The sequence below is a fragment of the Ochotona princeps genome, chromosome 17 (genome assembly GCF_030435755.1).
Source record: "Ochotona princeps isolate mOchPri1 chromosome 17, mOchPri1.hap1, whole genome shotgun sequence".
NCBI classification, from domain to species: domain Eukaryota; kingdom Metazoa; phylum Chordata; class Mammalia; order Lagomorpha; family Ochotonidae; genus Ochotona; species Ochotona princeps.
The window spans coordinates 29,655,871-29,674,407 of record NC_080848.1 but is presented as its reverse complement, the minus strand read 5'-3'; the positions used below and the strand labels follow the sequence as shown (position 1 = coordinate 29,674,407).

Below are 18,537 nucleotides of genomic sequence, written 5' to 3'. Positions count from 1 at the left end.
ATGAACTGCTTATCAATCTATTGTCACAGGAAATTACTTGCTTGTCAAAATACTATATCAGAGTGGCATGGTATCAATTATATGTCCTAAAGAGATAGCAGGTTAGTTCCCTCAACAACGAACATCCTCTGCAACACTTTTTTTTTTTTTTAATTTTAGAGTGACAAAAAGAACTTTTTCCACTCAATGGTTCCTTCTTCAAATGCCCTCCACTCAGCACTCCCAGAGGAGCTATCACCTGATATTAAGACTAAAGTATTAACGGATTCATGAACTGTTCAACTTCTCAATAAAAAAAAAAAAGGATCTTTTCATATATGTAGGAATCTTGATGTCAAATACAGAGTAGCAACAAAAGCAAATTCTAAAATAATGATTCCTAAACCTAAATTTTAATTACTGAAATTATCAGTAACTTAAAATCAACATAGTGGACTAGTGCTAGTTTTTGGAAGTTAATTTACCGTATTTCAATTATGTAAAGCATTTTCTAGGTATAAGTAAGTTCTAATGAATAGTATAAAAGGAAGAGTAATTTCAGATTAACAAGTAAAATATTATAAGTTATTTTACTGTTTCAACATATAGAAAGTAGAGTTCAGAATAATGAGCCTGCTGTTTACTATGTAAGCACAGCAAGAGACTTGCTAATATTTTTGTTACATACTGCAAATTCTTTCAGGTATATTAAAGCTTTCAACTTCAACTGACTCATTCCAGTAACAGTAATAATAAAAATTGATTAGCCTTGAATTCCTGTCATTATACATTGGCACTCAGTCCTCCTTTCTCTCCAATATAAGTTCCACATGATCTTACATGATGACTGTGTTTATGGATGACTCATTTAATAGCCTAGCGTCATAATTCCTCATCTTTATTTAGGCCAGTGACTACTCTTTCAACTTCATGTTTGCCACCTATTCAACATCACTGTATAGTTGGTATCCAATATAATCTCAATAAATGTTGAATGAATGAATGCAAAAGAACCTAAAATTGTTCAGCTGATCTCAACTGATTTCAGTACTATGTTATCATAAGGTAAGAACAGCTAGTGGAAAGTAAGGCTCAAGTGGAAAATAACAGAAGACTCCATTTTCAACCATTCCATAGATAAGGCACCATTGTACATACTTACTGGTCTAGGTAGGGCCAGGTTTGCTCCATACCAATGATAAAGTGCTCTCCATACAGGTTCTGGGACCATTTCATAATCTCTTCCATGGATCAGTTGTGGAGTTCGTTTTAATCGTCCTCCTTCTAGTGTTAATGATGTAGCCTTAGAAAGAATGAAATATAAATGCTGATTTTAAAGAGACACAGAGAGCAACAGATTCAGAGAACTCCCCAACTGCCCATGATGGCTATGGCTAGGCCAAAGCCGAAGCGAGGAACCAGGCACTCGATCTAGGTCTTTCATGTGAGTGACAAGAACCCAATCACCCAAACAAATATTGATGTCTTCAAGAAACCTAGAACAAATAAGATCTGGAGCTACTTATAAAACTTAGGCACTCCCATATAGGATACAGTTATGGGATTGGTAAATATTGGCTTGTTGTATTTTTTTATTATGAAATATTTTATGTCTTGAAAAAACCTACCTGTAGAAGAATAAACTCACATATCAGTAGCTAGAAGTTTCGTGTTTCTAGAAAAGCTCAATTTTCTAAAGGATATTTTACTTTTGACTTTCAAACGAGTTACTTTTAAAAACTCAACGAAAATCATTTGGAAAAATCACTGGAGGGCTTGGAAACAATAATACCAGTCTTCACATATTTTTTCAAACAACAAAAAGTAGTATTTTGGAAAGAAATTTACAAACACCTATGGAGCATTTTCATAGCAGTTGTCTCAAGTAAAAATACTACTTCCAAGGGCCACTATTAAGTCATATTCTCACAGAAATATACATGCAAAGAGGTTTTTCTTAGCCAACAGCTAATTTGAATGACCCATCAGCATTCTGTTATGTGCTAAAACCTCTCAGATGAAATTCAACTGGCAATCTGGCAAGGAGTAACTTTAAGATTGGAAGCCAAATTACCTACCTTTACTGGTTCTTGAGTTACTAGTGGCTGATTATCAATAGCCCCTGGTTTCTGAGGATTAAGGTGTAACAAAATATTCCCATTGGCGCCTAACAAACATTGGTTGTTATTGTCAGAAGTGTTGTGTTGTCGAGCAAAACACATATCTGCCCCAGGTGAGGCAGAATACAGAAAGCCTGTTGGGAAAAAGAGGATGGGATCTCTTATTTTAGTTATTACATCCAAATGAGTTTAAAGATATGAACTCAATAACCATGTTTTGGGTTAACAATATTACTCTGCTGACAGGTCAGTACCTGCAAACATATTCCAAATACACTTGGTGTGGTGATAGCAAGTATCTAAACAAGCAAAGCAGCTAAAACAAGAGCTCCAACAATGACCTATTTGAAAGGAAGGTATGATATTTACAACAGGAAAATGATAAATGACAGTTTATGGTTGAATACCTTGGTGATTACTTTTTGGGATTAATTCTCAACTACATGTTAGGGTTAGGTAAACAATCTAGTCATCAAATCACTTTGTAAACTACACAGGGGACTGCTGAGTCCTTGAGTAACAAAGGTTATATGGTAAGTACACATCAAACAGAACCTTAGACAAGATCAAGAAAAAATCGTGGTGTTAAAGTTATCAGACTATCTCCAGGACCTCCGAGGCTGTTAAATCTTACTAATGGCAGATAGAGAAAGAGAAAAGCTGTAGGTCCTACAAAGATCCTTATAAGGAAAAATGCTATCTCTGTCAAATTTTCTTGCTTAGAAAAGGAAAGTAATTCTCAAAGAGAAAATAATCACAGTGAAAACTGAGAACAGAGGTCATCCTAACTCAGTAGGATCACAGAAACCAAAGCATGTGGAAACAGATGGTTTTACGTAAGCACCAAGAACTGAAGGGAATTATAGGACATACTATGAATTTCTAGTATTTTAACAAAAGAAGCCTCAAATTGTGTCCTGAAACATTCACAAAATCTAACGGGGGCATTTACTTCAGTTAAGAAATACTTAATGGTTAAGGAGAGTATTAAATATGGAAATTTTTGCTTTCTTAAAGACTGTATTCACAAGCCTAAATTTATTGAAAAAAAAAAATCAACTTAATAGCAAGATGGAGAGATGAGATTTGATTAATGACACCAGTGAAAATACTTCCATATTGAGACATTCATGGAGAAATGGTATTTTCCTTGAAAATTTAACAAAATATCTAAGAATCTTAAAATCGGCCGCTTTATTCAAAACTTATTTGTGTGAGTGGAAGTCTGATGTACAATATTTCATCCCCAATGTCCTCTGCTGAAATGGACTCCTTTATGAACTAACCATGACAAAACCTGGAAGGAAGGCATGCTCACCACTGCCAGTGGTTTCCGAGGCTTCAGATGCAGAAGAAACATTGTCTGAAAATTTCTCTTCTGCATTCCCATAACTGATGCTGCCTCCAACTTCACTCTGTTCCATACAATGTACTGTTGCTCCAAATGAATATTTTCCTCCATTCATAACAGATGATGGCTCAATTACAACAGGGTTGGCATCCTGAAATGATAAAATCATAGTAAGTACAATTTAAAAACATGAAAACTAGGTAGCCCCCCTTTATTTTCTTAAAAGATTTATTTATCTTTCTTGGAAAGGCAGATTTACTGAGAGAAAAAACAAAGATCTTCCATCCACTGGTTCACTCCCCAAATGACTGCAATGGCCAGAGCTGAGCCAATCCAAAACCAGGAGCCAGGAGTTTCTTCCAGGTCTCTCAGGCGGGTGCAGGGTCCCAAGGCTTTGGGCCGTCCTCGACTACTTTCCCAGGCCACAAGCAGGGAGCTGGATGGGAAGTGGAGCAGCCAGGAAACAAACTGGTGCCCATATGGAATCCTGCCAGATGTAAGACAAGTACTTTAACCACTAGGCTACCATGCTGGGCTCATTTTTTTGAACATTTATTAGTGTTTTTATTTTTTTTAATTTATTTTATTGTATTGTTGTTGACAATCCTTACATAGTTAATCATGGTTAAAAAAAAAGGCTCAGGGGTATAGGGAAGTGGGTAATACTATTATGTCCATATTGTTTCCATCATGTATCTAAGGTAAAGGGGGATATTGAGGGAGAAGCCCTACCCGGTTTCCCGCCCACCCCAAGTCCAGGAAGTGGGGCATGCTCTGAGATATTTGCTCAAGTGGTTTTAATAGTTCTCCAGTTATGAATCGCTGCCAGTTTTGCTCGATGAGGTCGTCTACTGATTGATAGGGTCCATCATAAAGTCTCCGTTTGCCCCATATTTCGCTGCCAACATATTGCTGAGATGAATGTTTGACCTGTTCTGTCTTCTGTCTTTTCTTGGTTAGAGTTCTCAGTCCAGCAGTTCGATTGGGGAGATATCCAAAGAAACTGTGAGGTATTCCCATACCAGATTCTTGTATGTTCTAACAAGCACAGGGCCCGGCACAGTCCATCACCCCGATCAGCTGGTGGTTGCAATTGCTGGGTTGGTTCTGTTTTCAGTCCCGAGTTGCACTGGAACCAATGGGTGTTGTAGTCCAGTCTGGTTCTGCCCAGCACATACTCGGCCCTTACATCCACCAGTGGGAGCTGCAGCCTAGTCGGGGGTACCCACAATAACCCCCACCAGACCGCCCCCTACCCTGATTTGCCAGTATGTGTAGCAGTAGACCAGTCTGTCCCCCATCCCATTTGGCTCTGGTACTTGTCAATGGGTATTAAAGCTTAGTTCCATTTAACCAACTCAACCATCCAGCCCTCACGGATGTTGTTGAGTGCCTCTCTGTCTAGCCACCCCAGCCACCGTCCTAGTTTTCATGCCCTCCCGCGGGAGTAGTGACCCAAGAGGGGGGAACCCACTTTTTCCCTCCCAGGTCTCTCTCAGTCCCGGTTTATGCACTCTTTAGGTGGTTCAGTGATTTGACTTGACAGAATTAGTCCCCAGTGCCAGCTTATGCCAGCTGATGTTGCAGCTAAGCCCAAACATCCCTCAACCCACTCTAATTTATGCTTGCACCAGCAGGAATAATCAGCCCAGCCTGGCTTTTCCCTGATCTAGTCCACATGCAACGCACAGGTGTTGCAGCCTTGCTTAGTCTCGTCTGTCCCCATCCCAGCCCACGCTCTCCAGTGGGAGTAGCTGTCTGACGAGGGGACCAGCCCCTTAATCCCCCTGCCAGCTCTGCCCCTCCCTTCCTGGATCTCACGTGTGCTGGTTGGGTGCTGCAGTCAAATCCAGTACAGGCAACCACGCCCTGGCATTCCATATTGTACACTGGTTTTGTCGCGACCAAACCCGGCTCAACCCATACTCTGTTCTGGTGATCGGATTTGCCAGTGGATGACATGAACTGATTCAGCCTGGTCTGCCCCTGATCCATGCCGAATGTGTGCCAGTGGGAAACTTTCCATGGCCTATTCTGGACTGTTTCCTATCATGCTTCTTGCGCTTATCTGCAGGGACTGTGTCCTGCCAGGAGTTGCCCAGGCTCCTCCATCAGAATCCCTCCCAATGCCAGATTTTGCACATACCAGGGGGTCCTTGAGCCAACCCTACTCAGTTCACCTCCTGTCCTAGCAGGAACAGTGGCTTTTCCTGGCTGGCTTTCACCCCATTCTGGTTCTTGTTGTTGGATATTTCAGCCCAGCCATGGCTCGTCCGTACCCACATACAGCCCACACATGACTCAGTAGGGGATTGAGACCCAGCCTAGTCAGTCCCACATCTACCCTGGTTCTCCATGACACCAGATGGTGTTGGGGTCTGAACTGGCCTGGTGCATCCAATCCCAGCCCACACTAGTGCCTCGGGAGACTACAACTTTTCCTAGATAGAACGCAGCCCCCATTCCAGCACACACGCCCCTTGGTGGGAACCTCAACTCAGTTATGGTGTCCCCTTACCTCCCCAATTGGGCCTTTTCCTAGCCGTAAATCACGCACCTGCCCGTGATTGCTCTGAGGACCAGTAGGTGCAAGAGCCTAGCTCGGTATGACCCACGCTCCATGCTGGTTTCTAGTTTCGCTTGTAGGCTAAGATTTGCTCAGTCCTGCCCAGTACATTCCGTTCCATTACCAATTTACACATTTGGGAGCTACTATGCCCTGCTTGTCCGACTCCCGGATCTGGACCACGTGTTCACCAGCAGGAGCTATGACACGCCAGGGGAGTTTTCCAAGTTCCTCCTCTTGATCCACTCCCAGACCCAGTTCTCATACATGGCATTGGGTTTTAGGCCAGTGCCCAGTGCAGTCTGGCCTTCCATTTGGCCTTGTATGAGCTGGTGAATGTTGCATGGGCTCATTTTTTAAAAATATTTATTATTTTTTATTGGAAATCAGATTTACAGAGAAAAGGTGATATATATAAAAATCTGACATTGTCACTTAAAAGAATGTTATTTGTGAGGCAGGCAATGGGTTAAGCAGGTAAGATGCCAGTTTTGGTGCCCACATTCCCAGTTCATGCTTGGTCTGGAGTTTTGCTTGAGCGCCCAAGTTCAGCTTTCCACTTGTGCAGATCTATCCATGTCATAAATCCAAACTGAGTTCTTAGCTCCTGGATTTACACTGCTCCAGGCCCAGTGGTTGTAGACATTTGGAGCAAGTCAGCAGATGAAAGCTCTTTTTTTCGGAGAATCAAGATGGCGGAATAGGGTAAGGACACGTTTATACAGACGGAAAGCTCTTTTTTTCTCTTCTATCCTCCTTCCCTCCTTTCTATCCCTTTCTTCCTTCATCTTTCTTCTCTTTTCCTGCCCTCTCTCCCTTACTTTCTTTCTAGCTCTAACTTTCAAATAGATTTAAAAACATTTATTGGGCCCAGAGTGATAGCCTAGTGGCTAAATACTCACCTTGCATAGCCAAGATCCCAGATGGGTGCCAGTTTGTATCCCTGCTGCTCTACTTCCCATCCAGCTCCCTGCTACTGGTCAGGAAAGGCAGTAGAGGATGACCCAAAGCCTAGAGATCCTGCATTCATATGGGAGACCCAGAGGAAGTTCCTGGCTCCTGGTTTCAGATCAGCTTAAATCTAGCTGCTACAGTCACTTGGACAGAGAAGCAGTGGATAGAAAATTTTTCTCTGTATCTCCGGCTCGCCCTATATCTGCCTTTCCAATAAAAACAAATACACCTTAAAAAACTATCTATTTTACTTGAAACTCAGAGTTAGAGAGAGGAGAGAGGAAGAAAGACACAGATCTTCCAACTGCTCATTAACTCAAATGTTTATAACAGCTAGGACTGGTCTGAAGCCGGAAGACAGGAACTTCTGGGTCTTCTATAATAGCCCTGCTTTCTCAGGCCATTAGTAGAGAGCTGAATCAAAAGTGGAGTAACTGGGAATTTAACAGGCAGTCATAGGCAATGCTGGAAGAGCAGGTAGAGGATCAGCCTGCTATCCCACTGCACTGGCCCTCAAATAAAAGTTTTTAAAAAGTTACATGCTTTTGGGGCCTGGCGGCATGGCCTAGCGGCTTACGTCCTCGCCTTGAAAGCCCCGGGATCCCATATGGGCGCCGGTTCTAATCCCGGCAGATCCACTTCCCATCCAGCTCCCTGCTTGTGGCCTGGGAAAGCAGTTGAGGACGGCCCAATGCACTGGAACACTGCACCCGCGTGGGAGACCTGGAAGAGGTTCCCGGTTCCTGGCATAGGATCGGCACGCACTGACCCGTTGCGGCTCACTTGGGGAGTGAATCATTGGATAGAAGATCTTCCTCTCTGTCCCTCCTCCTCTCTGTATATCCGGCTTTCCAATAATAATAATAAAAATCTTAAAAGTTACATGCTTTTAAAATGAAGTTATCTTTTTTAAAAAAAAGATTATTATTATTTTTTTTAATTGTAAAGTCAGAGACACAGAGAGGAGGAGAGAGAGAGAGGAAGATCTTCCATCCGATGATTCACTCCCCAAGTAGCCACAACAGCAGGAGCTGCGCCAACCTGAAGCCAGGAACCAGGAACTTCTTCCAGGTCTCCCACGCAGGCGCAGGGTCCCAAGTCTTTGGGCTGTTCAACTCCCAGGCCATAGGCAGGGAGTTGGATGGGAAGCAGGGCTGCTGGAATTAGAACTGGCACCCATACGAATCCCAGCACGTGGAAGGCAAGGACTTTAGCCACTAGGCCACAAATTACCTTTCATTTAGCAAAGGATGCTTTGTTAATTAATACACATTCAAAAAGGACTGCTATTATTCTGCTTATATTCCTACAGTACCCATCTGAAGTTCCATTATAAGCTGTTACAGTTTTCTACATCCTTCTCCTCATGGGAATGACACTCTTTCCAAGTTTTTGTAACAAGTAATGTCTATTTATTTATTTAAAAAAAAAAAAAAGATTTAGAAAGTCAGGTTTACCAAGAAAAGGAAATACACAGAGACCGACAGCGAGAGAGAAAAAGAGAGAGAGAGACCCTTTAAATCTTTACACTGCAGTATTTTGCTATTGGCTAACAGGTAAACAAAGCCTGGCTCAAAATCATACAATAAACACAGATAAAATAGGAACGGAACTCACATATTTGACATATTCTTTCCATTGCTGCCACCACTGCATTGAGATGATAAACCAATTATGACCTGGCTGCAGGCCATATCTGCTCTCTCGTTCTAACCATCCCCTGTATATACAAAAGAATTTCAGTAAACCAAATGACGTTGCATAAGACATAAGACAACATCTATAAACTACATTTGAATTTTAAAAAGGAATAAAATATGAAGCATGTCAATGTACACAGGTGATTGTCACAATTCTAGTTAGTGAAACATTTTTGTTTCCATTGATTAACCAATTCCAAGATCATGATTAAACATCTTACTGATGATTTAAAGATAGTTTTTGCGAAATAATTTGCACAATATGGAACTTATCTGTTTTAAGTGAGTATCAAAATGATTTTGATAGTTGCATCTACAGATGTGTACAGCCACCATCATAACCAGTTTTTAGAGTGTTTAGAACATATCAGCTCCTGCAGAGAGATCTCCTGTACTCTTTTTTAGTTCATCCTTGTTACCACCCTCAGCCTTCAGAAATCACTTTTTATTTACTCTTTCAGATTTGCCTTTTCTGAAATATTCACACAAATGGAATGACACAAAGCATGGTGTTTTGCACCTGGCATCTTTTATTTAGCATAATGTCTGTGGGGTTCATTTATGCTATATCATCTAACAACACTTGTGTTTTATTACTGAACAGTATACAATTATATACATATACCATATTTTGTTTGTCCATACAGCAAGCTAGTGAATATTTTAAACTGTTACACCAGTTTCTGCAGTAGCTGCACCATTAATTTAATATGCACATTAGCAACCTCTAAGTGTTTAAACACAATCTTGCTAACACACTGTCAGCCTGTTGTATTACCATTTTTAGTAAGTGTGAAGTAGTGTCCAAATGTGATTGGTAAAGAAATACTTACAAGTCATATAATATGAAACTCATGACTTAGAAGCATTCTACTCAGTGGTATTCAGTACATTCAAAATGTTGTGCATTCATGTCCTTTAAGTTTTGAAAATTTTTATACACCTCAGTTAAAGTAATTTTTCCACATTCCACATTTCCCCTAATCCTTGACTCCCACCTATCTGCACTGTGTACCTATTCTGGATATTGCATATGATGTAATAATACGCATGACTATCTATCTGAAAGGCAGAGTGACAAAGGAAGATTGAGCGTAGGTAGGAGTGGGGATGAGGAGGAAATGACAAGGATGGAAAGGGGGAGAAGGGAAGAGGAAGAGGAAGGTATTTTCTATATAGTGGTTCATTCTTCAAATGTCTGCCAACATTCAGGGTTAGGCCAGGCCAAAGCTGATATCCAGGAATCCCGTTCTTCTCCGTGATTGTCACAGGTTTAAGTATTTGGGCCACCATTTGCTGTTTCCCAAGTACATTAGCAGGGAGCTGAACTGAATTAGAGCAGCCAGAACTCAAGCAAGCACTCCAATATGGGATGCTGACATTCCCTTTGGTGGGTTAAGCCACTAAACCATACTGCTGACTCTAACACACAACCTTTCATATCTGGTTTCGTTCATTTGTTACGCTTGTGAGTTTCCTCACACTCTGAGATGCAGCATGTATTGGTACGTCATTCCTTAAAAAAAAAAGTTGCTAGAAATAATAATTTAGTAATTGCTGGGCCAAAAGCAGAAAATATTTTAAAAGAATTATTCATGCCCCCAGCAAAGTAGCCCAGCGGCTGAAGTTCTTGCCTTTCATGTGCTGGGATCCCATATGGGTTCTGGCAGGCCCATTTCCCATTCAGCTCCCTGCTTGTAGTCTGGGAAAGCAGCTGAGAATGGGCCAAAGCCTTGGGACCCTGTCACCCACATGGGAGACACAGAATAAGCTTCTGGTTCCTGGCTACAAATCAGCTCAGCTCCGGTCATTGTGGCCATTTGGGGAGTGAATCAGCAATGGATGATCTTCCTCTCTGTCTCTCCTCCTCTCTCTGTATCTCTCTTTCCAATAAAAATGGATAAATCTTTAAAAAAGGAAATATTCATTATTCATGAGGCAAGAGAGGCAGAGAGCTCTCATATCCAATGACTCCCTCGCAGAGGCTAAGGTGCTACAGTCAAAACCCAGGGATTCAATCAAGGTCTCTCACCTACATGGCAATAACACATTTACTTGAACTACACTGCTGCATCCCAGAGATCTTACAGCTGGAATTACAGCCAGAGTCAGAAGCCAAACACAGGCACTCCAGTGTGGGACATGAATCATATCCCTCACTAGTGCCTTAGCTGCTAAGTCAAATGGCTATCCCTTCATTCCTCCTCCTCCTCCTTTTTTTTTTTTTTTTTAAAGATTTATTTAGTTGGGCCCGGCGGCATGGCCTAGTGGCTAAAGTCCTCGTCTTGAAAGCCCCGGGATCCCATATGGGCGCCGGTTCTAATCCTGGCTGCTCCACTTCCCATCCAGCTCCCTGCTTGTGGCCTGGAAAAGCAGTCGAGGACGGCCCAATGCATTGGGACCCTGCACCTGCGTGGGAGACCTGGAAGAGGTTCCTGGTTCCCGGCTTTGAATCAGTGCAGCACCGGCCCGTTGCGGCTCACTTGGGGAGTGAATCATAGGACGGAAGATCTTCCTCTCTGTCTCTCCTCCTCTCTGTATATCTGACTTTGTAATAAAATAAATAAATCTTTAAAAAAAAGAGATTTATTTAGTTTTATTAGAAAGGCAGATCTGCAGAGAGAAGGAGAAACACAAAGATCTTCTGTTTGCTGATTCATTCCCCCAGTGGTTGCAACAGCTGGAGCTGAGCTGAGCTGAGACGATCCAAAGCCAAGTCAGGAATTTTTCCAGGTCTCCCATGTATATGGAGGGTCCCAACGGACATGACCGATGTCCATATGGAATCCTGGCAGTTGCAAGGTGAGAATTTAACCACTAGGCTATCTTGCTGGGCCCGATTCCTTCTTATGGATTATTATTACATGGCATGTGCACACCATGGTTTATTTATTCATCTAGCCATAGATGGACGTGCAGACTGTTCCCACATTTTGGTTATTGTGCATAGTGGTTTTGTGAACACTATTTATTTGTTTTCAAATCTTTGGGGTATGTATGTAGAAGAAGAGTTGCTTAGTGACTACTGAGCTATTTACCACAACAGTTGCACCATTTGACATTTTCATCAGTAACATGAAGTAACAAAATTCATTCTGGGCAACAGATTTATCCTTTCTTTAGGTACATGAGGTTTTTTTCTAAGTTATTTCTTATAATATGTACATTCTTGGTTATATGTGGTTTGTTAAATATCTTTCATGATATTTGTGTCCCACTGGCTGACAAATTTTTTAGAGGCAAAACCACCCTGGTAATACAATCAATGTTGTTTTTGCAGAACTCCGTGCCGGGACATCCTTCAGTGTTTTACTGCCTCAGCTTCCCTTTCTTGCACGCCCTTAGTTTAGCCATCAGTCAGAAATAAAAGCTAAGAGGTCTTGCCAGGTATGAGTGTGTGTCTTGTTCCAGGCATGTGCAAGACTTTCTAAATTCCTTAATATACAAATGTGTTTTTGAATGTTAATTTCTCACAGTTTCTTTCAGTTTTCTCTCCCAAGCTTTCAGAACTCTTTTGTATCCTTTATACAGTCTTTAGTTCTAAGAAGTTACAGGCTGTTCATTTGCTTTGTAATATTTTTGAGAAATGGATCTGCTTTTCTCTATCAGGAGTCAAGATTTAAGATTGAGGAATTTCCCTGCCTTAAAGGTATTTTGGAATGAGCATGGCTATATTCCAATAAAAGTTTACTTAATGCATATTGAAATTTGAATTTCATGTCACCGTAATGTATCATAACACAGTAAATCCCCTTTGGATCATTTAAACACATAAAAATGATTTGGTGCTTGGTCAAGCAGTTTTACTGCTGGCTACGACCACCTGGATTCATGAATTGGCTCCACTTCCTCACTCTGGTTTTCTATGAATTCGTATCCTGAGAGGCAGCAAGATGATGGCGCAGGATAGTTGGTCCCTGTCATTCATGAGGGAGTCCTGCATTGAGTTCTCATTCTGGTTTCATATTGGTTCAGACCCAATCATCATATGCACTTTAGCAACAAACCAGTGACAGGGAGCTACCTTTATTTACTTATCTCCCCCTCTCTCTACATCTCAAACTGAATACGAAACAAAAATGTACTGTTCTGAGCTTAAACTGAAAAACAAGACAAAAATGTACCATTTTCTGAGTGAGCCATGGCCTAGTATAAAATGTGTCTGTTAGTCCTTATAGTCTTAAATATGGGATGCTGTTTTCTTCTTTTTCCTTTAACTGTAATTAACTATGTAAAGACTGTCAACAACAATACAATAAAATAGATTAAAAAAAATATGGGATGCTGGCATCAGTATGTTGTATTTTGTTGTTGCTGGATGGAAGGTTCTGTTGATGAGTACATATGCTTCTATGTTTAAGATTCTATCTTCCCTGTGAAGCAACTCTTTATTATAAAAAGTTTCTCAGTATGAAGTGTTTCTCTGGCTTTAGTAACATTTTTCATGTATCAGTCATTGATAATATTAATAAAGTAACTTTAACTTTCTAACTGTTATTATTCTGTGCATTTTTAACTCTTCAAAAATCTGAAAACTTACATATTTTAATTTTTTTAAAAATCTACTTTTGTCTTTGAATCTCAAGAATTTGGAATAAAAGAAGAATCCAGGGGATGGATGTTGTGTACTGTGTGTAGGCATGTCATATGGGTACCGGTTTGAATCCCAGCTGCTATACTCCTCACCCAACTCTGATAAAGTCCTCAGATAAGCCTCAGAAAAAAGTCCAAGGGTTTGGGTCGTTATCATCCATGTGGAAAACCTGGCTTTAGCCTGGCCCAATGCTGGCTGTTGTGATCATGTGGGGAGTGAACTAGTGAACAGAAGATGTTTCTCTGTCTCTCCTAGTCTCTGTAACTCTCACTCTGAAACAATTTAAGAATCCAGTGTGCAATCTTTGGCTTTAAAAAATTTATTTATTTGAGGCAGGAGCCAAAACTGGGAAACAGTGGCCAGGAACATAATACAGCCCTCCCACATAGACAGTGGGAACTCAATTACTTGAGCCATCATTTTGCCTCTGCGGGTTTTCTTTGGCTTTAGATCAGAGTTCAATCCATTTATATTTAAGGAAATTATTGCAAGGCTTAATGGCTGTTTGGTTTCTATTTACCTCAAATCTTTGTTATTCTCTATTTCCATTTCTGATCATACGTGATGTACATTATTTTGCTAAATATTTCAGTTGGTTTAAGTCTGTTTCCTGGCCATTGCAACTGGATTTTTTTTTGCACTTTTTAAAATAAGATTTTATTCATTTGAAATGCACAATGACAGTAAGGGAGAGATAGACAAAGGGATTTTCCATTCATTAGTTTGCTTCCCAGATGGCCACAATGGCTGGGGCTGGACCAGCTCAAAGCTAGGAACTCATAACTCTGTACCCCATGTGGGTGGTAGGGGTCCAACAGCTTGGGCCATCTTCCATTGCTCCCACAGACAGAAGCAAAGAGCTGATTAGAAGCAGCATCCGGGATTCCAACTAAGCTGTGAAATGGAATGCTGGTGTTGCAGGTGGTGTCTTAATCCACTATGCCCTGTGCCACAGCACTGCTTATTCCCCCTTTCTGTATTTTCACAAACTTTAAGAATCATTAGAGATGATTTGGCACTCTGTTTCAGATGCACTGAAGTCTGTGTAGTAAGTCAGACATCTGGGTATACCTCAGAGACAGTTTCCCTTTAACTGTTTTGTTTTGTTTTTAAATTTAATTGGAAAGTCAGATATACAAAGAGGAGGAGAGACAGAGAGGAAGAGGAAGATCCTCCGTCAATAGATCACTCCCCAAGTGGCTGCAATGGCCAGAGGTGCGCCGATATGAAGCCAGGAGCCCGGAGCCTTTTCTGGGTCTCCCATGCGGGTGCAGGGTTTCAAGGCTTTGGGTCATCCTCAACTGCTTTCCCAAGCCCCAGGCAGGGAGTTGAATGGGAAGCAGGGCCGCTGGGATTAGAACTGGCACCCATATGGGATCCCAGCATGTGGAAGGCTAGGACTTTAATCACTAGGCTACTGTGCCAAGTCCTATTAACTGGCTTTTTTTTTTTTTTTTTTCTGTGTATGGGTTAGACTTCCAAGTTTTGTTCCATGTATCACAATATTTTCTGTGGCGAACTGGACATATTTGATGATATATTTTAGCAACTCTGGATTGTATTACCCCTGTATTTTATTATTGACTTCCTGGACCAACTCTGTATAGTTTACCTCTAAGTATAATATCTTTCAGTGTAAGGCTGTTTGGGTTCATGCTATATGTTTTTCTATATTTTAATTTCATTGAATGGGTGGTAGATCTTTTTTGAACAAATGCTTCTCGATTTAGCAGATCCTAAGGCCATTTTTTCATAATCCTGAAATAGATGTTTCCCTGAGCAGTTTTATAGTTGCTTTGAGGTTAGAGGATTTGCTGAGTTCTTCACTCTGCTACTCCAGAAATCATGATATTTAATTTTCCAAAACAACATATTAACTTTGAAGTTACAAATAATTGTTTTTTTCTAATAGCAGGTGAATTCCAGCTAAGCATATTTTTTAAAGACAAACACTGAGGCAAAACAAAAGCAAACTTAAAGCAAATCTCATAGATGAAATAAATAAATTCAGACCAATGATTTTAAAAATAAAAATAAAGCTATAAAATGTGTTAAAAAATAACTATAAAAGGCATTGCTGGTGCTTTTAATGAATATGGTCCTGAAATTATTTTGTAATTTTCATGTAATTTTAGGTAAGTTTCTCAATTTTCTAAATTTTAACTTCCTCTTTTAAAAAATGGATAATGCTGGTTTTATGCAGTTATTCTGAGCACTATATGAAATAGCACATGTAGGATATAAGAGCATTTAAGTGTTTTCTTATATTATTTCCTTTGTCAACATATTTTATTTTACCTAAAAAATTAGAAAAAATCAAGACAACATATTAAAATTATAAAGCTCTCTTCTGAGTATGAAAATTAAAAAGACTACATGAAACTATAAAGTTTTAACAGATTTTGCTTAATCTTTAAGAAATAACCATTTCAAAACTTAGGATAATCTTCTTCAACTGCTTGAAGTGCTTTAAAAATGAATTATTTTTAACTTATTTAAAAGGCAGAGAGTCAGAGACAGAAATCTGCAATAGCTGGCTTACTTCCGAATGCCTGTAATGGGGCTGGACAACACTGAAGCTAGGAACCCAGAACTCACTCCAGGTCTTCCATATAGATAGGAGGAACTCAATTCCTTAAGCCACCATCTGCTGTCTCCAAGAGTGCACGTTAGCAGAAAACTGCAATTGTAAGTGGAGCAGAGTTGAAACTAGACGCTGATTGGGTGGCTGGAGGGAATGAAGGCATCCTAAGAAGTGGTTTAACAGCTGTGCTAACCTCCTGCCCACCTTCCTTTCAACCAATCAAAATTTTATTGGCTTTGGTGAATACATAACCCTGTTCTCTCAGATAAATCAACCAACTATATTTCAGCAAGCTGCCTTCTACCTAAAAAGCCGAAAAACTTGTATGTGCAATACTTTGAAGCAAAAATTAAGTGGCAAGAAACATACTGAGAGTTCTCCTATGGATATATATTTAAGTGGTTATATAAATCTGCAAATACACATATTATGGGTAATTTTTCTTAGGTCTATTTCCTATTTTTGGTTTTTCTTTCAATAAACATGAGTGACTTTTACAACGAGAAATATCATACAAAATGTTATTTTTATTATAGAAATTAGATTTAGTATTCAGTTGAACTCTAATGTTAAATAGAACTTGACTTCCCAACTAATCCAGTTCCATGGCTAGGAAGATGCTTTTAAAAGATGTATTTCGATATGTAAAACTCTTTGAGGAACAGTGTTTTACTGTGATGATTATTTTAAAATGGGACATATTATTGCTTAGAAGGAAATATAATTTAGATGTTAGAAACTTCAACTATATAATGAAAAATTTACCGAATAATTTGTCCTTCTTCTTCTGGAGTAGCTGGTCTTAAACCAAGAACTATGTGACAAACCTAGGGAACAAAATGGTAAATCAAACTTTTTTGACTAGTGCCAACTGCTAGACTGCATATATCATATTCTCCTGATGAGAACTCTTTAAGAGTAAAGATTTCTTTATTTAAAAGGCATACTGAGAGATAGAGACCCAGAGAGTAAGCAAGTGAGACAGAGACAGATCTTCAGTTTTCTGATTCATGCTCTAAATGGTTGCAACCACCACGGCTGGGCCAGGCTGAAGCCAGAATCCAGGAGCTCCATCCTGGTCTCCCACTTGAATGACAGGAGACCCAAATGCTTGAGCCATGTGGTTCTACTTTCCCAGGGACTTTTGCAGGAAGCTTGATCACAAGGGTAGTAGTCAAGACTTGAACAAGTACACAGTAGGATCCTGGCTTCACATGCTGAGTCTTAATGCTGGCCCCAGGTTAAGCCACTACTTGCGAGGCTGATATCCCACCCTAAAGCACTGGTTTGAGTGCCTGTTGCTCAACTTTGAATACCAATACCTAATACCAATTTTTAAAATGACTGTACCAATTTATGTCCTCATCAGCAATGTGTGAGAGTTCTACTTGCTTATTGTCAACTGATGGATATAAGCAGATGCTACAGGCTTATCAGATCAGCTGTCAGGAAGAGACCAATCTGTAGTCCAACACAGCTATACTGCAAACTATTCTTCATCTAAAATGGAAGATCATGATTGATAAAAATGAGAAAACATACACTATTTCTATTTACTTTTAACATATTGGTTACTCATTACTATCTCAATTAATTCCATAATGATGTAAATTTTTGCTGATGGTATGTTGGAGCTTTCAATTGATTGGGATGATACTCTGCTGGCTCTGTCTTCAGACCAGAGAGGGCATACCTAAGAAGCCGTTGAACTTGACTGGACAATAAGATGCTGGACTCTATGTTTGGTATACGCTTGCAATGGGGGAATCTCAACTGAACTTGAGCTGTGGTTATGCAACAAGGTGGAGGAATCCACCATGGTGGGAGGGTTTGGGGAGGGGTGGGAGAACCCAAGTATCTATGTAACTGTGTCACATAATACAATGTAATTAATGAAGTTAAATAATAAATAATTAAAAAAAAAAATCACAACCAAAAAAATCCCTGATCCAATTAGAAAAATAAAGGTTGGCAGGCTTGATATTCATTCCTGGTAACTTCTTTCTGAATCTTCTTTGGATCTTTTAAAGAATAAAACTTAAATAAATAAAACTTTCAAAAAAAATAAATAAAACTTGCAGCTAAGATAGTATTGTAATGCTCTGAGAAGCTTACAAGCACCTATTTCTTCTCTATTTTTCTGTTCATAATTGTCTTACTTAAGAGGAAAGGCTTTTGAAAAAGATAACAAGGAAGAAAAATAACAATTATAATGGCTCTTGAAATTTAAATTATTCTCCATAAGCTTATATGTTTCTTTATCATTAGTTATATGAGGTTAATATTCTACATTCTATCTTCCTACTTTCTATGTTACAACTCTAACAAGCTTTAGAAGAAACTCAGATTCTATCTTACCATCTCCCAGACCGGTTACAGGATAATAGAGCTGTTCTGGTTTCTTCATTTGTTTGCTTTATAATCTACGGTTTGGCACTACAGGTATGATACTCTAGCTAGTATATGAGAGAAAAGACAAGGGATCACTGATAGTACTACCCTCTGTATCTATCATTTACCTTAAACATACCTGGAAAAGGAGATTCAAAAATTCATTGGCAAGAACATTTTTCACACTCCAGATCTGATAGTCTTCCAGAGTAAGATGGCCCATCTAAAAAAGAGACATTAAAAATACTTTGTATTCCAAGTTTTTTTATGTTTTAAGAATATATAAATAAAACTTGAT

At 39.7% G+C, this 18,537-nt stretch overlaps 1 protein-coding gene across 3 annotated transcripts in view; it reads right to left on the bottom strand.

The window, feature by feature from the left end:
• USP32 (ubiquitin specific peptidase 32) overlaps positions 1 to 18,537 on the bottom strand; it is a 154,504-nt gene that overhangs the window by 51,252 nt on the left and 84,715 nt on the right. For all 3 annotated transcript variants that reach the window (XM_004590953.3, XM_058676199.1, XM_058676200.1), the window contains exons 10-15: positions 18,379 to 18,462; positions 16,614 to 16,675; positions 8,588 to 8,690; positions 3,418 to 3,601; positions 2,058 to 2,233; positions 1,142 to 1,282 (exon numbers count right to left, since the gene is read on the bottom strand). In XM_004590953.3, coding sequence (XP_004591010.2) covers positions 1,142 to 1,282; positions 2,058 to 2,233; positions 3,418 to 3,601; positions 8,588 to 8,690; positions 16,614 to 16,675; positions 18,379 to 18,462 — 750 coding nt within the window. The remainder of the gene's footprint in view (positions 1 to 1,141; positions 1,283 to 2,057; positions 2,234 to 3,417; positions 3,602 to 8,587; positions 8,691 to 16,613; positions 16,676 to 18,378; positions 18,463 to 18,537) is intronic.